Below are 21,139 nucleotides of genomic sequence, written 5' to 3'. Positions count from 1 at the left end.
TGTTCAGGGCGATGGATGCTTTTCCACCCTCACAGAGGTGTTTGAGGGTGTGTGAATGACTTGTTTTGGTGTTTGGTCCCCTACACTGGGCCCTTGGAAGAGGCCCCAGGTGTGTGCACCCAGGTAATGTAGAGCTGATGTCTCACCCATGGGTGGAGAAGGGTGGTGCGAGCGCACATAGTGGTGTGGGGTGTGGGAAGAGTTCAGGGCAGAATATCCTGTATGGCACAGCAAAGCAAGTGGGAAGGTGAAATTGCCCTCAACACATGGGCATACACAAAGTGTAGAGACTGGGAGTGTTCCAACGTCTTAGAGATTTTATAACCCAATGTTGCAGAGGTGTGAATGCAGAGTATAGAATATACAGTTGGTGTCATTTGTTTGTGAAACAGTGATTAAGGGGTGTCTCATCTTCTGGGGACTAACAGAAATAGTAGCTACTTGGCTCTGATGTAAAGTCTGGCCCAGAATTTCCCAGTTTTAAAAAGTCCTTGAATCTGTAATAATCTAAAAGATTTAGGGTGGGATGTAGGAGAGCAGTAGACCAGAGCACATGCAGATTAATTATTTCAAGTAGTCCTTCATGGAAGACTGTTTTATTTCTTGTCCTTTCTGCTAAAGATTGCTCATCCCTGCAGGGTGGAAGAGGTAGACCTTGGAACAGGAGGATCCCCCAACTAGAGAGGTCTATGTAGATCAAACTCAGTATATCATCAAACATCTAGAAACTAAGAGGCAAATGTTAGTGATTTGTTATTTTAAATAATTTTGGTGAACAGTTCTGAAAGAGATGACTTGCCTACAAAAGCTAAATGAATTCTAAAACTGCAGTGGTAACTAAATTTTATAGCTAGAGCATTACTGGAAGGAATTCTTGAAGGAATTCTTCCCAAGGAGGGACTTGGCCATTACTTGTGAATACTGTCTGAAAATACAGAATTATTTTTGCATTTAGGCTCAAAAAAGGTCAGGGTCCAGCTAGAATAATGTTTGTTATTAAACTGTGATGTAGCAATACATCACATGTTTCTTTAGGAAACATCCAAGTTATCCTAGAAAACAGTATGCCACTTTAATTAGTGGCAAATTTCCACATGCAGTTGATACTCATTGCATTGTTATCTGCCTTATGATTGGGTAAATATTTTGGTTCTTCAGATAAGCAGATGTTTAAAATTGACAGCAATAGAAAACATGTCTGCACCAAGGCCTGTGCATGGCTCCCTTGGAAGCTTTTTGAAACTACTGTGTTAGAGAGTTTTAAGGCAGTACTGGAAATAATTCTGCTTGGAAATATAATGTTAGCAAAAGTTGAAATGGACAGATACAAGGAATTGCTTTTGATTGTAGTCAATTCAGACAGATTTGGTGTGTCTCTACATCTACCTCTGAAATTATTTCAAGAGACAATTATTGCAGCCAAATACCAAGTGTAATTAAATGTGATCTTCATGGCTGGAAAGATGTGTGGGCTAGTTATTCAGTTCTGTTGGATCTGTAGTTATGGTGAAAAATAAGATTTTATTTTTTATCAACTTACAGACCTGCTGTTTTAGGAGATGGTATGTTCTGTGTCTGGATGGAAGGTTTTTAGAATTTCAGACAATGCTTGAAGAAAAAAGGAGGTCAAAAAACTACTCTGCTTATTAAAAGCCTACTGTACATAAATGAAAAGAAACTGCTTTGTCAGAGGGGTTGTGGTTGTCCTAGCTCAGACAAGTAGCTTGGAAATAACTGGCTTCAGATAAGTTTGCTTTGTCACTTCCTTATTTTGCAGTTTATTACTTTGGCTTCTTGTTTTGAATAGAATATAGAATATGTATGCAGCAGTGGCCAACTTGAAGAGTTTTGTGAGAGGTTTGCCTCTAGTTTTATTAATATTGTTCATGCAGTTTCAAAGACAAGCTTATAGGTGTATCAGAAGTGGCATTCACATCTTGATCACCATTTTATTTGAATTAGTGGTATTTTACATAAATAGCGACAGGACATCCTGTTTAGAACCACCTCCAAGGAGAGGTTGTTTTAGAAATGAGGAAAGGCAGTGGGTCTGTTAGATCTGAGTCTGGCTAATGTCTGTCCAGTCATAGTTTGGCAGAACCAAATGAATTACAGATGGACTAGAGATACCACTTTACCTTTGACAACTTGGCATAGATTCCTGATCACCCTAATATTGCTATTACACCAAAGCATTGTTTTGTCATGTGTGATGAAACCTAAACTAATATCTTAAAAATAGAGAAATCTTGGAAAGTTGCTGAATTTTGTAAGTTTCATAAGAGTGTGATGTCAAGGTAGCCTTTCTTTTAGAACTTTACTGAAAAATCTGAATGCAAACTAAAAGGAGCATGGAATTTCTACTGTTAATTTTATCATGTACTGTCATACTTTTCTAGCTGGCAAAATTAGTAGAGTGGTTGATACTGCTTTGAGTCAAGGATAAGCAAGCCTTGTGCATTAAGCCAGAAAAAGTTCAGTCTGCACAGTGGAGCAAAAATCTGGCATAACATATCAAAAGGATGGTACTTAAACTCTTGCTAACACATTAGTAATTTCTATTTGGGAGGAGAGGAAATATGGGTTATTTTGGGGTTATTATTGCTGTATTCTTTTTTAATTGGTTTGTTTGAAGCTAATGCTGTAGTATTGATTTTTTTAATGTACTTTAGCCTACAATAGGATATGTAAGGCTTTAGGAGTAAATGTTTAACTTGCTTTACCTTGCCAAAATGTGTTTAATGGAGATACATAAACTGTTTTACTCAAGAACTTCCTCTTTTTGTTTCAGAGTCTGTCAGTGGATTGTTCCATTCTGTAATTTGGAATATGATATTTTCTTTCTTTCATTTATTAAGGCAGAATAATTTTTCTACTTATGGAAAGATTTCCATCAGAACAGGGAGAACTCATTTTACTGTTTAATTGCAGCTAACCTTCATAATACTTAAATGTTGCTTATACAGAATTTTTGTATTCCATTTGTAAAAATAGAAGTATTAAAATCAAATTTTAACAAAAAAAAAATTTTCTATTCTAAATTTTGGAAACAGAGCTTTGTTCATTCTGTTAGGTACTAGATGTCCATTATCAGTGGAGTAGTTCTGTGTACCCACAGTTTGGCCTGCACTTGTGTGTACTGTTCATTAACTGTATTACTATCATTAATGACACACTTTTTTTTTCTCTGTTATGTCAGGAGGTGTACTTCAAGAATCTTTCGAAACAGAAACAGAGGGAAGTCATGGAGAAGAATGGAAACAACCACAAACTTCGTGTTTGTGTTGCTACTTGCAACCGTGCTGATTATTCAAAATTAGCTCCCATTATGTTTGGTATTAAGGCAGAACCACAGTTTTTTGAGCTTGATGTCGTAGTGCTTGGTTCCCATCTGATTGATGATTATGGGTAAGGTGAATTTTTATCTGCCAATATTTTTCTGAGGTGTTAGGACTAATAATACAAACATTGGCATCATAAGCATATACAACAAAGTTTAACTTTTTTTCCCCAGAATTTTCTTTTGCAGCTCCTTGTAAGATTGCATATTTATGGGATTTTTTTTTCAGCCAGTTGTGGAATTCTAGAAAGTTTTATGCAAATGCTGTAATTGAGACTCTAAACAGGACCACAGACTGTATGAAGTGAGAAACTCATGTCCTGCATTTTTCCCTGAAACTGGTGATTGTCAAATGGAAATGTGCTACAGTTTTTTAATTTTCATGGAGCAAAGAGCCTCCTTGGTCATTTTAAATTGCAGGTCTCCTGCTTTACAGTTATTGGAGAAAGTACTTACATATTGCATATCCCAGGGGAACGTGTTAGTTCTTACTTGCAGTGTTGTGGAGGCAGGAAAGTGTGGTCATATGTTTCTGACAAAATAAATAACAAAATGCTAGATACATGGTTTTCTATGGTATATGAGTACGTGGGAGAGAATAGAGTCCCTGTCCATAACTCTCCGTAAGTAAGCAGTCAAGTACAGTAATTTCACAAATACAAGCCGCAGCAATTTGACCAAAATTTTGGTGGAAACCCGGAAGTGCAGCTAATACTCAGGGGCGGCTAATATATGAACAATATTCTAAAAGCTACCAACACGGAAGTGAGAGCCCGCGGCAGCCCCAAGCCAAGCTGGAGCCCGGCCGGCCCCGGCAGAGGTGGGAAAGCCTGGCAGAGGCGGGGTCAGCAGTGCGGGGGGCAGGTGGCAGAACCCGGGCCAGCAGGGTGGGGCAGCGGGGGCGGCAGAGCCCAGGCCAGCAGGGTGGGGGAGCCCAGCAGAACCGGGGCTAGCAGTGCAGGGGAGCCCAGCAGAACCGGGGCTAGCAGCGCAGGGGAGCCCAGCAGAACAGGGGCTAGCAGTGCATGGGAGCCCCGGCTGCGCAGGGGAGGATGGCAGAAGCAGGAAGCCCAGCGGGCAGGGCTGCCTGGCGGCTGGGAGAAGCCCAGCAGAACCGGGGCTAGCAGTGCAGGGGAACCCAGCAGAACCGGGGCCAGCAGCGTGGGGGAGCCTGGCAGTGCGGGGGCCTGCAGTGCCTGCCAGGGCGAGGAAACGCGGCGGCGGCGGTGCAGACGGGAGGGGGGGCCCAGCAAGCCTGGTGGCAGCGGCAGCACCGCCCGGCCGGCCCCGAGCAGCCCCGCCGAGCCGTAGCGCCGAGCTGGGCCACCCGGCCCCGTCGGCAACCATGAGCGGGCCGAGCCTGCCTGACCCTGCCCCGAGCCAGTAAACCCCTCTATGCCGCGATCCTATTATTATTTGGCAAATTTGTGAAAGTTGCACATGGATTCTCGCTACGAACGAAAGTGCGGCTAATATTCGGGGTGCGGCTTATTTATTGACAAAGACATCAACATTGTCGATGCTCCAGAAGTGCGGCTTATACTCCGTGTGGCTTGTATTCATGAAACTACTGTAACCTGCCCAGAAGGATGAGATGTCTTGGTCCAAATCCCTTCCCTTGGAAGGACTTCCCACATACCAGGTGGATATTCTTCTGGCTGCTGGGGAAAAGGTAGAAGGAACAGCATGGATAGCTTTTCTGGGATTGTAGTTGATTTTCCTTGGGCTGCATTTACTAGATTGGACCCAGTAAGTGAAATAGATATGAAAACCCATTTTCTGGAAAACGAAATCAGTCTTCAGCTCAGGTCTGCTGTGTTTCAGTATTGTTGAACTTTTAGAAATGTAAAAGTGTATCTTCAAGTAGAGATACTTTTTGGACTTTCCAATGAGAGATGTTGGCAATTTATAAGCTAGGGCAGGAAGAAGTTATATTACCTCAAACTAATAAGACAGGATGTTCCACTGGTGACTGTTCTCTTTCTGCACATTATAGTGCTGTGTTTCTTGTTTTGCACTTGACATTGTTTCCATCCAGTGACATGGCAAGGTGAATTCAACATCACAAAACTAACCTGATTCAAAACAAAACCAGACCAAAAAACCAAGCAGTTGAACTTCTTGACAGGTTAGTTGAATTGTACCCTGTCTGATTAGAGAAGTAAAGTAATCCCATTTCATTTGCTAAAAAGGACAAACATGGCCCATATCTCTATATCACATAACCCTTTGCTGTCTGCGAGACTAGGCAAAGTACAGTAATTTCACAATAATAAGCCGCACCATTTTGACTAAGATTATGATCGCAACCCGGAAGTGCGGGTTACACTCAGGAGCGGCCAATATATGAACAAAGTTCGGAAATTTCCCCACCCAGAAGTGCGATCCCACAGCAGCCCCGAGCTGAGCCGGAGCCTGCCAGGCCCCAGGCAGCGCAGCAGCAGCGCAGTGGCAGCGCTCCCCGGCCCCGGGTGACGGGGCAGTGGCAGCACTCCCCGGCCCCAGGCGGAGGGGCAGCGCCAGCGCAGCCACAGCGCTCCTCAGCCCCAGGCAGCAGCACAATGGCAGCACTGCCCATCCTCGGGCGGTGGGGCAGCAGCAGCACAGCAGCACTCCTCCCCGGCCCTGGGTGGTGGGGCAGCGATGGCGCTCCCTAGCCCTGGGTGGCAGGGCAGCAGCAGCACAGCGGCAGCGCTCCCCGGCCCCGGGTGACGGGGCAGTGGCAGCACTCCCCGGCCCCAGGCGGAGGGGCAGCGCCAGCGCAGCCACAGCGCTCCTCGGCCCCAGGCAGCAGCACAATGGCAGCACTGCCCATCCTCGGGCGGTGGGGCAGCGGCAGCACAGCAGCACTCCTCCCCGGCCCTGGGTGGTGGGGCAGCGATGGCGCTCCCTAGCCCTGGGTGGCAGGGCAACAGCAGCACAGCGGCAGCGCTCCCCAGCGCCGGGCGGCGGGGCAGAGGCAGCACTCCCCGGCCCTAGGCAGCGGGGCAGCAGCAGTGCTCCCCGGCCACGGGTGGTGGTGCAACAGTGGCACTGCCCGGCCCCTGCTTGCTGGGCCCCTCTGAGCAGCTCTGCCGGGCTTGTAACCCCCGACACCAGCAGGCTCTCCGCCGCTCTCCTGCCCACTGCCACGCAGCACCTGGGGCAGGGCACCAGCCCAGCCGGCAAGCAGCGGAACCCGCTCATCGCTGGGGCCACCCTGGCACCCGGGCGGGCTGGCGCGGCACTTGGGGGGGCTCCGCTGCTCGCCAGGAAACTTTCCCGCTGGCGGCCCCCGCCACCTCTGACAGCCCCAGGGCAGCAGGTTCCCAGCCCGCCCGGCCCCGCTGCCCTTGTCCCCCTGGGCCACATCATCCCCTCACCTGGGCGAGAGCGGAGCCAGCAGGTTTAATAAAAGTGAGTGATTTTTCTCTGTATTTTTTTTTTTTTTTAGTTTTTAGGCTGTGTTTAAAGGCTACGCTGATCCATGAAAAATGTTTGCAAATTGAGCACCTGCCAGTAAACCCTGTGATCACGCAGTTGTTACTAATTTGTTACTTTGTTGCACGCAGATCCTCACTGCGAACGAAAATGCAGTTTATAATCCGGTGCAGTTTATATATGGACAAAGAAAATATTGCCGACACCTGGACGTGCAGTTTATAATCAGGTGCAGCTTATAATCGTGAAATTACTGTAATACAAAATACTGCTTTCCAGTTCCAAGGTGTTTAACACTTGTCTCTGTATTGTGGATGATTTGCATAAAGCAAACAGTCGAGATTTGGATCTGGCAAATGTTTTTGTGGTTAGTTACTTTGTGGTAAGTATTCTAAAGCCAGGTACTCCTTGGGATTTTTTGAGGGCGTAGCCCTGCACCCCTTAATCTGGGTCCTCAGAGCATACGTATTCTAGTGATGTGACTGGAGTAATCAACAGTAGCAAAAGTCAGATGACAGTGATTCTGTGAAATGTCTGTTATTGAAACACTTGGAGGATCATAAAAGAAACAAAACCACCAGAAATGCACAGTCTGATTTGTCTCCTTGATTTTCACCTTTCAAAAGGCAAAGAATACAGAAACAAAAAGAAAAATGTTTTGAGATAAATGTACATAATCAGGAAAATGGCAGGTCTGTGAAGGATATTTGTAAATGGAGTTGGAAACGTAATGAAGTTTATGCTATATAAACATGAACCCCTTGACTCAGTAAAACAAAAAGGATTTGCCTTTAAAAAAACATACAGAATCTGAAATAATATATGCTACCTGTGGGATGTTGTCTTTAAACATACAGGCCTCAGCTTTTCATCACATCTGTTGTATTTATACAATTGTCCACAGAAAAGTTAGTAACTTTCAGACATGAAACCATGCCATGTCTATTCTCTGAAAGGCTCTGCAGACACATGAACAAAGAGCTTGATTTCTGAGGACTTCCAGAATATGTTTAGCACAGTTCCTTCTTAAAGGTGTCTAGAGAAATTGGATGTGTGGAACATTAGATCTTCACATGGATGAGAATATTCTATTAAAATCTTAAAAGCTACTTTCCTCAGTGAAGATGTGAAAAGCAGATCTTTTTTCAAACCCCAGTACAGCTGTTGTAATTCATGTTTATTTTGTGAAGCAGTATTGCTGTAAAATCAAGTTGTATTTACTCTACTAACCCTTTTTCTCTGACCTTCAGTAATACCTATCGTATGATTGAGCAAGATGACTTTGATATTCATACAAGATTGCACACCATTGTGAGAGGGGAGGATGAGGCAGCTATGGTGGAGTCAGTGGGCCTTGCATTAGTCAAGTTACCCGATGTGCTCAACCGCCTGAAGCCTGACATAATGATAGTTCATGGGGACAGATTCGATGCTTTGGCCCTGGCCACGTCTGCAGCCCTGATGAACATTCGCATTCTTCACATTGAGGGTGGGGAAGTCAGTGGGACCATTGATGACTCCATCAGACATGCCATCACCAAACTGGCCCACTACCACGTGTGCTGCACGAGGAGTGCAGAGCAGCACTTGATAGCCATGTGTGAAGACCACGACCGCATCCTTTTAGCAGGCTGCCCCTCATATGACAAGCTTCTCTCTGCCAAAAACAAGGACTACATGAGTATTATTAGCACATGGCTAGGTAAGCAGGCCACTTTTTATGTTTTTCTCATATACTTTTCAACATTAGACAAACTCAGTGAGTAGGTTATCGGTCAAAAAGTAATATATTTTTTAATAGTAGCTGGTAATTTTTTTAACATTTGCTTGCATTCTGCATTCTGCCACATAGAGCTGAAAAGCTACAAACCTAATTTACTGAACACTTCTGTACCTTCTGCCGAGTCAACAAATAACTCTTTGAATGGGTAATTTCTCTGAGCTGAACAATTTAAAAGCAGAACAGTCTTACATGGGCCGTTACTTTGGTATAGTAGAGTTTTGGTTAAGTAGAGTAACAGCTGCTCAGGAAAAAATCAAACAGAATTAATATTATGAACCTTTTTTTGAGGAACACTCTGCAGCAGGACAAAATGTGCCAAAGGCTTTTGGTGTTTCATACTCATTGACTTACAAATAATTCCCGTAAACAGTGGGGTTTTATGTTTGCTTTTTATCTTTGACAAAGCAGTCTCCTGTATGGCTACCGTGTGTAGCTGGAAGCTGAAACCTTTTTCAATCAGTATGTTTTGCAGATAAATGTTTTATCAAATGTGCTAAGACAAGTATGACTTGTTATTCCAAGTCATAGCATTCCAAGGAGTTCTTTTGGATTTATAGTGGATTTATAGTGGTGTGAGAACAGTCTCTCAATCCTGGTGTAGTCTTGGAAAGCTTCAGAAGAGATTTGCAAATTAACAGTTTGTTGATATTTAGGTAATGGTCTCTAAAGTTATGAGACATGCTTAGAGAGGCAAGTAACAAATTAGGTTACCCTGTAACTCCCTTGATTTTCATTCCAGCATTGATCCCTATGTGTTAGATATATCCCATTCACTGCCTTGACTTTTCAAGCCTTCACATCTGTCGTTCCAAAAGTATGTCCTTCCTTCCTCTTGCTATTCACACCAATAAAAAAACTTTTCTTGCCCTCCATTTGGACAGGTGAAGATGTCAAAACCAGAGATTATATAGTTGCTCTGCAACATCCTGTAACCACAGATATTAAACATTCCATAAAGATGTTTGAGCTGACACTAGATGCACTCATCTCCTTCAACAAGAGAACACTTGTCCTATTCCCTAATGTGGATGCAGGTGAGTAGAATACCCTCATGACAGAGTGACACATAACAGATTATCTTCAAAAGAGTGCTTTTGTCTCAGGTGCTCCAGCCAGATGGAAATAGCTGGATGGTGGCAGCCTCATGGGTGCATCTGCTGCAGCTCCATGTTCACATTGCTGGAAGAGATTTCAACATTTCAGCATTTCAGTGTGGGAAAGGAAAATGAGGAGAAACCACGTGACATGTAGGAGCAATATTAGTGCTTCTTAAATTAACTTAAAAGTACAAAGATATGTTTGCAGTGATTTCTTATGTCAAACTTTGGCCTATGTGCTGAGCTATGGGATTTACACTGTAAGGATAAAGAGAGAACAAAACCTATTCAGAGCTGGCAACTCAGTGAATGGCTGGCTACTAGATTCTTTGTGTGTCTGAACTTTGATTTTAAAAGTAGAACTTACATAATTTATTCTACTTTGGTTTTCTGTAGGAAGCAAAGAGATGGTTCGTGTGATGAGGAAGAAGGGCATTGAACACCATCCCAATTTTCGGGCAGTAAAGCATGTGCCATTTGACCAGTTCATTCAGCTAGTCGCTCATGCTGGTTGTATGATTGGTAACAGCAGCTGTGGTGTTAGAGAGGTGGGCGCGTTTGGTACACCTGTCATCAACCTGGGGACCCGCCAAACAGGAAGAGAAACGGGTACGTGTTTGCTTAACTCTAGTGTTTTGTAATGCAGGACAGTGTATCAGAGGTGTCACTGTTGCTTTAGTGGAAGCAAGAGGAGGCATATAACTGATGAACAGTGATACCAATCTGATGGGCATCTTTCCCTCACAGAGGAAATAAAAATAATTTTATTTTTTTTTTCATTTCTGAAGCAGCTCATACTCCAACACAATTTGAGGATCTGATCTGTCCTATTATGTTAATTTTTGTCATCTAGGTGAAAACGTTCTTCATGTTCGTGATGCTGATACACAGGATAAGATTCTTCACGCTCTACAGCTGCAGTTTGGGAAGCAATATCCATGGTGAGTACATTCATCTTAATTCATTGGAGTGGATATTAAAGTACTAGAGTAAAAGCCATTTAGTCCTAAGGTGTTTCATCATATTTGATTGGAGTGCTTTTAATGCACTGATCTGAGGTTACAAATGATTTTTCGTTTCAGAACCATAATGCAATGTCTGGTATGCAGTAGTATTTGTAGAGCAAAATGTAATGTTTCAATACAAGTAGTCATTTAAAATCCAACAGAAAGTGAAGAGGACAAAATTCATATTAACTTAGATCAGTATGATTAAGAGAGCTTGTTCTATAGAAGCAGCATGGAGGAGAACATCCTGTCTTCCTACTCTGACTTGTGCCTGAAGGACACTTTTTTGTGTGGGTATAAATGACACTGAGAGCCAAAAAAAGCCAGGATCAAGGAAGACTATAAAGCTGTGGTGAAGCATATGAAAAACATCACTGCCCACGTCACCTCTTCATCTGTCCTCCCTGTTGGAGAAATCGGGACAGCCAAAGGCAGACACACCATGCAAATCAATGTCTGGGTTTGTGCCTGATGCTATTAAGAAGGTTTTAACTTTTATAACAGTGGGTTGTGTTTTTATGGTTTTTAGCCTGTTACAGGGGAATGGGATCCTTCTCGCTAAAAAGGGCAGAGAGTCTTTGGCAGCACACTGACCAGTTTGGTGAGATGGGCTTTAAACTGAAGGACTTGAGGAGTGGGGTCCAAAGGGCAGCGACTGTGCCACTGCTTCTTCCTGGGGAGCAGGTCATAGCAACCAGTGCAGAGACAGATGTTCCTTGGCTGCAGCTTCAAATTGAAGATCTGTCTTTTCTGAGGCAATTTAAAAAGGTGGGAACTCTGAAATGAGTAACCTCCCCCTTGATTCCAACCTATCACTTTCCACCAATAAGGAACAAGACACAAAATGTAAGTGAAAAGATAAGTTTATTAACAAAAAGGATGCCAACAGGCACAGGGTGGCGGGGTGGGATTAAGTAACTGCTAGATACCAAACTACTAAATCTCACAACCCCACAGGAGCAGAGACCTGAAATGCCAGCAATAACTGTTCCCGAAGTGGTGCCTGCCAGAGGCAGCTGCCTGGCTGAAGGACTAAGGGAAGGTGGCATAATACCTTTCCCTTGAAGGATGGTGCTTCCAGGTGACCACATGTTTGCAGGAACAAAGAGGCAAGATGGTGACAACCTGCACAGGGGAGGCAGGAGAACTGCAGAGCAGTTCTGGAGGCAGATGGAAACTTGCTGGTTCATGTGGGGTCCATGTTGCTGCTGCTGCTGCTTTCTCCTGCTGTCCCGTGGCTGCAGGGTGGGGTGGTGGGGAAGGACCAGTCCACAGCGCTGGATCAGGGGGCCTGACCCCAGGAACTCGATGGCTTTTTTGCTGCCAGCAGACCTTGCAAAATTCACTTTGAAACAGTTTCTAACTGCAAAATGCAGTTTTTAGAGTGGCAAACCCAAGGCTGCCACAAAAGGGAGAGGCTCTACTCCTATAGTCTTCTCTCCTGCCACAGCTCAGACTGGGGCAGGGCCTGCCCCTCCCTCTGGCAGGCTTATGGACTTCGCCAGAAATGCCAGCTGGAGTCCCTCTGAGACAAGTGGTCAAAAAAATGAAAAGAGAACTCAATAAGGGAAGGGAGAAAACCCTCTGCCAAAACAAAGATGAAACAGCCCACAAAGCAAACACCACACAGCAAAAGTCAGGAAACTGCCAAGGCAAGGCAATTTTAAAAATGCCTGCTGTCATCTCCCCATCCATCACACACACACAGGGTCCCCAGCTGCAGGGTCTTGAAGAGACAGTAACGATTTTTGGGCACAGATATGGAATACAATAACATTATAGATCACTCTAGGACAGTATCATAGGACAAAACACATCAAGGATTTTTATGACTATGGTGTTTATGACTCTTACTCCCCTTCAAGCAACCTTGTTGCTTGATCTTCTGTGAATCGCCTATATACCAATGCACAACACAAGTGGTATGAAATAGATAATCTAAAACTAGAAATCTGTGTGAGGTTGCAGAGCCATGATCTCATAGGAATTATGGCAACATACCTGGAATGTTGTCGTGGTTGGCTATGTATTTTTCAGAGAGGACAGGTCAGAGAAGCAAGGCGGTGGAGTTGTTCTTGTATGAGAGAGCAATTCAAATGTATCAAGTTTTACTCAGGGACACATGAACAAGTTGAGAGTTTATGGCTGAGAATTAAGGAACAGGCTAATATGGATGACACTGTTGTGGGTATTTACCAGAGGCAATCTGATGAGGAGGAGGAAATTGATGAGGCTTTGTGTGGGCAATTGAAGTAGCTGGTTCTCTGGGAGTCTTGTACACAGTTCAGGAAGTTCCTGCAGATCAGTGAAGATAAATTTGATGCAATGGTGGAAGAGCCAGTGAGGAAAGGTGTGTTCTGGACCTTGTACTATTGAACAGTGGTTGAAGATGTAAAGTGTGAGGACAGCATTGGCTGCAGTGACCATTAGAAACTCAGAATTCAGCACTGGGGAAGCGAAACAGCAAGCAGGATTAGAACCCTAAACTTGCAAAGAATTAACTTTGCCTCTTCAAGGACATATTTGGAGGAATCTGATGAGTTAGGACTCCAGATGAGGAGAGTGTCCAGAGAATACTGGTCAGTATTCAAGCATCACTTCCTCTGACCTCAAAACCCGTGCATCTCTATGATCCAGAAATCAGGCAAAGAGGGCTAGAAACTTAAACAGAGAAGATTCTAGTAAAATTCATATAGAAAGAAATTTATGGGATGTGAAAAAAGGGCCAGACCTCATGGGAGGACTATAGGAACATTGTCAGAATATGCAGGGATGTGGGAAGAAAGGCCAAAGCCCACTTGGAATTCAGTCTGCTGGACCATATGGGTGTCCTAGTGATGAAAGACACAGAGAGGGTAGAATTATTCTATCTGTTCTTCTCTGCCTCAGTCTTTACTGCTGAGAACAGCCCACAGGAACCCCAGACCTCAGAGGTAAGAGAAGAAGGATGGAGAATGGAAGACTCATTTTTAAGGGCTGGGTTAGAGATAAGCTAGGCAGATTAAGCACCCATAAGGTCTACAGACCTGATGGGATGCACCCATGTGTGCTGAGGGAGATGGCAAATGTTGCTAAGCCAGTCTCCATTATCTTTGAAAAAATCACAGAATGGGAGAGATGCCAAGCCAATGATAAAGGGGCTTCAAAAAGGGCAACAGAGAAGGGCTGGTGGGAGATGTGGTGATTGGAGGCCATGTGGGATGCAGTGATCATGAAATAATAGAATTCTCAATAATTGGTGAAACAAGGAGGGACACCACCAAAACTTCCACACTGGACTTCCATAGGGCAGACTTTGGCCTATTATCAAGAAGCTGATTAGGAAGGATCCTTGGAAAGCAGCCCTTAAAAACAAAGGGGTCCGGGAAGGATAGATGTACTTCGAGAACAGTAATTTCACGATTTTAAGCCGCACCTGATAAGCCAGGTGTCGGCAACTTTTCGTTCTTTGTCCATATATAAGCCACACCTGATTATAAGCTGCTCTGTTGTTCGCAGCGAGGACCTGTGTGCAACTTTCACAAAGTTGCCAATTAGTAACAGAATCACAGGACCGCGGGGTTTACTGGCTCGGCTTGGGGCCGGGTGGGCTCGGGTTGCCGCTGCCCCGCTGCCGGGGCTAGGCGGGCTCTGGCTCGGCTCAGGGCTGCTGCGGGCTCGCACTTCTGGGTTGGCAAATTTCTGAACTTCATCCATATATTGGCCACACCTGATTATAAGACACACTTCCGGGTTCGGACCAAAATTTTTGTCAAAATGGTGCAGCTTATAATCGTGAAATTACTGTAAGTTTGAAGGCCCACAGGCTGTCCCTATATTCCAAAAGACAAGCCGTTGGGGAAGATGACTGGCCTAGATGAAAAAAGAAGTTCTGAAGGAACTAAGGGAAAAAAAGAGGATGTATCACCTTTGGAAAGAGGGGAAGATAACTCAGGAAATGTTTAAGGATGTGGCTAGGTCATATAGGAAGAAAAATAGGGATGCAAAAGCCCAATTAAAACTTAATCTAGCCACTTCTGTGAAGAATAATAAAAAATATTTTTATACATACATTAATGACAAAAGGAGGGTCAAGGATAATCTCCATTCATTATTAGATGGGGAAGGGAATTTAGTAACTGAAGATGAGGAGAAGGCAGAGATACTTAACACCTTTGCCTCGATTTTCATTGGTAAGATGGTCCTCAGGGCAACTGGCCTGAGCTGGTGGATGGGCACAGGTTGCAAAGTAGCCCCCATATAATTCAGGAGGAGGCAGTCGGAGACCTGCTGAGCCACTTAGATGTTCACAGGTCTGTGGGACTGAATGGAATCCATACCAGGATGATGAGGTAGCTGGCAGATGAGCTTCTAAAGTGGTTCTCCATCATTTACCAACAGTGCTGGCTCACTGGGGAAGTCCCAGATGACTGGGAGCTGGCCAATGTGACACTCATCCACAAGAAGGGCAGGAAGGAAGATCCAGGACATTACAGGCCTGACAGCCTGACCTCAGTGCCTGGCCAGATTATGGCACAGATCATCTTGAGCGTGGTCACTTGGCACCTACAGGATGGCCTGGGATCAGGACCAGCCAGCATGGATTTAAGAGGGGCAGGTCCTGCCTGACCAACCTTATCTCCTTTTATGACCAGGTGACCCGCCTGGTGGATGCAGGGACTGTGGATGTTGTGTACCTGGACTTCAACAAGGCCTTTGGCACTGTCTCCCACAGCACACTCCTGGAAAAGCTGGTAGCCCATGGCTTGGACAGGTGCACTCTGTTCTGGGTTAGGAACTGGCTGAATGGCCAGGCCCAGAGAGTGGAGGTGAACAGTGCTGCATCCAGCTGGGGATCAGTCATCAGTGGTGTCTCCCAAGGATCTGTACTGGGACCAGTCCTGTTTAATATCTTCACTGATGATCTGGACGAGGGGATCAAGTCCACCATCAGTAGATCTGCAGATAACACCGAGCTGGGAGCGAGTGTCAATCTCTTGGAGGGTAGGAGGGCTCTGCAAAGGTACTTGGACAGGCTGGATAGATGGGCCAAGTCCAAAAATAGGAGGTTTAACAAGTCCAAGTGCCAAGTCCTAGACTTGAGTCACAACAACCCCTGCAGCACTGCAGGCTGGGACAGAGTGGACAGTGCCCAGCAGAAAGGGACCTGGGCATAACTGGTCCATGGGTGATTGAACATGAGCCAGCAGTGTGCCAAGGGGGGCCAAGAAGGCCAATGGCCCCTGGTCTGGATCCGGAATAGTGTGGCCAGCAGGACCAGGGCAGTGATTCTTCCCCTGTACTCAGCACTGATGAGGCCTCATTTTGAGTGCTGTGTCCAGTTCTGGGCTCCTCAGTTTAGGGAGAACGTTGAGATGCTTGAATTCATGCAGAGAAGGGCAACAAAGCTGGTGAAGGGCCTGGAATACAGGTCCTATGAGGAATGGCTGGGGGAGCTGGGGTTGTTTAACCTGAAAAAAAGGAAGTATGTGGGGACCTTATCACTCTGTACAACTCCATGAAAGGAGGCTATAGCCACGTAGGGGTTGGCCTCTTCTCCCAGGTGACCAGTGACAGGATGAAGGGACACAGTCTCAAGCTATGCTAGGGGAAGTTTAGGCTAGATATTTTTAAAAATTCTTCACAGAAAGAGTGGTTTGACATTGGAATGGGCTACCCAGGGAGCTGGTTGAGTTGCTGTCCGTGGAGGTGTTTGAAAAAAGACTTGATGAGGCACTCAGTGTCACAGTTTAGCTGATGATGTTATGCTACAGGTTGGACTAGATCATGTCAAAGGTCTTTTCTAGCTTACAGTAATTTCACGAATACAAGCCGCAGCAATTTGACCAAAAATTTGGTGGAAACCCGGAAGTGCGGCTAATACTCGGGGGCGGCTAATATGTGAATAATTTTCTGACATTTACAACCCCAGACGTGCCAGCCAGAGTGCCGAGCCAAGCACCTGCCAGTAAAAGCCGGCATTTCGCGATTATTACAAAGTGTTACTCTGTTGCCCTGGCTCCCTGCAGGCAGCACGGGGGGCAGGGAGAGAGGCGGGAGAGCTCTCTTCTTCCCTCCTCTGCCGCAGCCCGGGGGAGAGACAGGGGGACCCCATGCCGCCATTGCCGCGGCTCGGGGAGGAGGGGGGGAGCCCGCGCCGCCATTGCCGCGGCTCGGGGAGGAGGGGGGGAGCCCGCACTGCCATTGCCGCAGCTCGGGGAGGGGGGGGGGGGCTCTGCCTCCGCCCTCCGCCACCGTGACGGGAGCAGGGGGTGCTCCGTGCCCGGCTGGCGCCGCAGCGTGAGCGGGGCGCGCTCTCCGTGCCTGGCCAGCGCTGCAGCGGGAGCGGGGCTGGGGCGAGTGAACCCAGAGGCGGCAGCCAGCCCCGAGTGGCACCACCGAGCTGCGCCACCTGGCCCCGTCAGCAGCCCCTAGCGGGCCAAGCCTGCACAGCCTTAGTTGAGCCAGTAAACCCCCCGCCATGCCGCGGTTCTGTTAGTATTTGGCAACTTTGTTGCACACGGGTCCTCGCTGCGAACGACAGAGCGGCTTATATTCAGGTGCGGCTTATTTATGGACAAAGAACAAAATATTTGCCAACACCCAGAGATGCGGCTTATACTCAGTGCGGCTTGTATTCGTGAATTTACTGTAGTTTATTCTGTGATTCTGTTATTTGGGATCTTGAGCATCTCTCTTACGAGGAGAGAGAGAGTGTGTGTGTGGAAGCTGGCCCTGTCTAGACAAGACACAACTGAAAGGGAGGATCTCTTCAATACATAACAATATCTCCAAAGGTGGGTGACAGATGATGATGCCAGACTCTTCTCAGTAGTGTCCAGCAACAGGGCAAGGGTTAATGGCCATAAACCAAAACACAAGTTACACCTCAACATGAAGAAGAGCTTTACATTGAGGGTGGCAGACCACAGACACAGACTGCCCAGGTATGTTGTGGAGTCTCCCTCCCTGGAGACATTAAAGTCCCACCTGGATGAGTTCCTTTTTCACCTGCTCAACGTGACCCTACCTTGGGGAGGAAGTTGGCCTAGATGATCTCCAGAGGTCCCTTTCAACTCAAGCTCTTCTGTGCTTCATTGACAAAATACTGAATAGCTGATTTGACCTCATGATACGTTGAGTCCTGAGTGCAAGCTTCCAGGGAAGCACGAAATTCTGGCAAGGTGCTTTTCCTCAACTAATGAGTATTGGCCCTCATTTCTCTAACACGTAAGTTCTTATAAACTTTGATAGATAATATTTTTTCAACTAAGGACAAGGATAAAAAGATTATTTCTTAAGAATCTAAAGAGAGCAATAAAACTGAATTCTTTAATAACAAATATCTGACGCCATGTATGATATTTTAGAAACAGACATGTTGAAAACTGACATGAATGTACAGTTTATTATTACGTAGTTGGCATCTGTGTGATAAGTACATCTTACTTGATTTTCAGCTCATATATAAAATGCCCATATTTTTATTTCTGCCTTTTGATGTGGGTCCTTTCATCAAACTTAATTTTACAGGGGTTTTGGCATAATTAGTTTCCAGTTTTCTGGATTCCAGTTTCATATTCCAAAATGGAGCTGGTGCCAGACTTGAAAGATCTGTGTCTCTTCTTTTAACTGCTGTCATTATGTATCGTATCTCTTGACAAACTTTCATAGTGTGAGCTGTAGTATTGGCAGAGTAACCAGATTATAATATTGCAATGACACTGTTACACTCTTCTGTCACAAAAAAAACTTTATAGATTGTGGCGTTATTTCCAATTATATGTATTCTTTTTTGCATTACAGCTCAAAAATATATGGAGATGGTAATGCTGTTCCAAGGATTTTGAAGTTCCTTAAATCTATTGACCTCAAAGAACCATTGCAAAAGAAATTTTGTTTTCCTCCTGTTAAAGATAATATCTCTCAAGATATTGACCATATTCTAGAGACACAGAGTGCTCTGGCAGTGGATCTCGGTGGAACAAATCTCCGAGTAGCAATTGTCAGTATGAAGGTAAATATTCTGTTGTGCTTCTAGATATTGTGCAAACTCCGTTGGTCTTTGTGGATATGGACTTGTCATGCAAAAGAGCTCCAAAACAAAGCAGTCTATTGACTTTTGTTGAGGGATAAAGAATAGTTCTTTGCTGCCTCTTATACAGTCGGAATACAGTTTGCCCTACTGGTTTGCTCTTCCAAGACTGATGTTAAACTAGCAATGCCCATTTTCTGGTTCAAGGTTGTGGGTTTCTTTGTGGGTTGACTACAGACTTTGAAGGATAGTTTTTATCTAGGTAGGAAAGGCTGGGCTCTCCCCCCAACTGGAGCAACTACCAATGGGATGAAGTACAGTAATTTCACGATTATAAGCTACACCATTTTGACTAAAATTTTGCTCCCATCCCGGAAATGTGGCTTACACTCAGGAGCGGCTAATATGTGAAAAATTGTCTGAAATTTCCAACCCTGGAAGTGCCAGCCAGGGTGCCGAGCCCAGCACCTGCCAGTAAAACCCAGGATTTCGCGATTGTTACAAATTGGTTACTGTGTTGCATGGCGGGTGGGGCTGGCTCAATGCCAGCAGGGTGCGGGGGGAGGGAGGCGGGGAGCTCCCTCCTTTGGGCAGCGCAGCCCGGGGGAGAGGCAGGGGGCTCCGTGCCAGCAGTGCGGGGGGGGGAGGGAGGCAAGGCCTCCATGCTGACATCCCCACAGCTCGGGGGGGAGGCGGGGGCTCCCTCCTTCAGGCAGCGCAGCCCGGGAGAGAGGCAGGGGGCTCCGTGCCGGCAGTGCGGGGGGGAGAGGGAGGCGAGGGCTCTGTGCTGCCATCCCCACAGCCCATGGGGGAAGTGGGGGGCTTCCACCCCCGCCTGCCACTGCAGGAGCAGGCCGGCTCCGCGCCCGCCTGCCGCCGCGGGAGCATGGGGGTGCTCCTTCCCCTCCTGCTGCCACGGGAGCACGGGGGCTCCTTCCCCTCCTGCCGCCACCACTGCAGGAGCAGGCAGGCTCCTTCCCCTCCTGCCGCTGCCGCCGCGGGTGCCAGCAGGCTCCGTCCCCACCTGCCACTGCAGGGCAGCACTGGACCAGGGTGAGCAAGCCCGGCGGCAGTGGCGGCCGGCCCCAAGCGGCCCCGCCGAGCGGCCCCACCGAGCTGGGCCACCCAGCCCTGTCGGCAGCCCTGAGCAGGCTGAGCCTGCACAGCCCGAGCCGAGCCAGTAAACCCCGTGATCCCGTGATTCTGTTACTATTTGGCAACTTTGTTGCATGCAGGTCCTCGCTGTGAATGACAGAGCGGCTTATAATCAGATGCGGCTTATTTATGGACAAAGAATGAAATGTTGCCAACGCCCGGAGATGCGGCTTATAGTCTGTGCAGCTTGTAATCGTGAAATTAATGTAGATTTATCAGTCACACAGTGGGACTCAATGGTCCATTAGCAGAATATAACTCCCTGAAGGAAGGATGGGGGGTGCAAAGATAAAGAACAATGCCCTACTGGTTTCAATGGACAGCCCATTAGCAGAGTATCTCCCACAAAGATAAAGATCACTGCCCCACCTGGTCACAAGAGATGGTGATAGAATAGATACTTTGATCACATCCTTTATTGTAACCCAAGACAGCACAGCTGGTGCGATTGTTTCTAACTTGTTACTTTGTCGTGCACGGATGCTCGCTGAAAAAAAACCTGTGCCTTATACTTGTGAAAGTACTGTAATCTTCATGGCCCTCTCTACCCTGTCCAAAGTACAGTAATTTCATGAGTATAAGGCACACTGGCATATAAGGCACACTTCCGGGTGTTGGCAAATTTTTGAACTTTGTCCATATATATGCCGCACCAGCGTATAAGGCGTACGTTTTTTTGCGAGGATCCACGCGCAACAAAGTAATGAATTAGTAACAGAATCGCGCCATCGCGGGTGCTCAAATTGGAAACATTTTAACAGATTGGTGTAGCCTTTAAATGCAGCCCCAGGCTCCCTCCCCGTGCGCGGGCAGGCCCCAGCACTCCTGCACGCCGCTGACGCCGGCTGGCGTGGCTCGGGACTGCCCGTGGTTCGGGGCGGCTGGGGACTGCCCATGGCCTCTGGGCGGGAGCCGGGAAAGAGCTGGGAGAGAGCTGACAGAGAGCGGGGACACAGCCGGGACAGAGCGGGGAGAGAGTGGAGGCAGGCAGCCGGCAGACAGCAGGGACAGAGCCGGGAAAGAGACAGAAAGCAGAGGCAGGCAGCCGGCAGACAGCGGGGACACAGCCAGGACAGAGTGGGCAGAAAGCAGAGTCAGACAGCGGGGACACAGCTGGGACAGAGTGGTCAGAAAGCAGAGTCAGACAGCGGGGACACAGCCGGGAGAGAGCGGGCAGAAAGCAGAGTCAGACAGCGGGGACACAGCTGGGACAGAGCAGTCAGAAAGCAGAGTCAGACAGCGGGGATACAGTTGGGACAGAGCGGTCAGAAAGCAGAGTCAGACAGCGGGGATACAGCTGGGACAGAGCGGGCAGAAAGCAGA

General features: G+C 46.7%; 1 protein-coding gene across 3 annotated transcripts in view; it reads left to right on the top strand.

The window, feature by feature from the left end:
• Positions 1–21,139, top strand: part of GNE (glucosamine (UDP-N-acetyl)-2-epimerase/N-acetylmannosamine kinase) — a 45,459-nt gene that overhangs the window by 9,507 nt on the left and 14,813 nt on the right. For all 3 annotated transcript variants that reach the window (XM_033084779.2, XM_033084781.2, XM_033084780.2), the window contains exons 2-7: positions 3,200–3,408; positions 8,011–8,462; positions 9,425–9,577; positions 10,037–10,249; positions 10,494–10,581; positions 18,433–18,643. In XM_033084779.2, the coding sequence (XP_032940670.1) occupies positions 3,200–3,408; positions 8,011–8,462; positions 9,425–9,577; positions 10,037–10,249; positions 10,494–10,581; positions 18,433–18,643 (1,326 nt within the window). The remainder of the gene's footprint in view (positions 1–3,199; positions 3,409–8,010; positions 8,463–9,424; positions 9,578–10,036; positions 10,250–10,493; positions 10,582–18,432; positions 18,644–21,139) is intronic.

This window comes from Catharus ustulatus, chromosome Z, assembly GCF_009819885.2.
Source record: "Catharus ustulatus isolate bCatUst1 chromosome Z, bCatUst1.pri.v2, whole genome shotgun sequence".
Classification (NCBI taxonomy): domain Eukaryota; kingdom Metazoa; phylum Chordata; class Aves; order Passeriformes; family Turdidae; genus Catharus; species Catharus ustulatus.
Note: the sequence above shows the minus strand (reverse complement) of the source record. Positions and strands in the feature narration are given on the sequence as shown.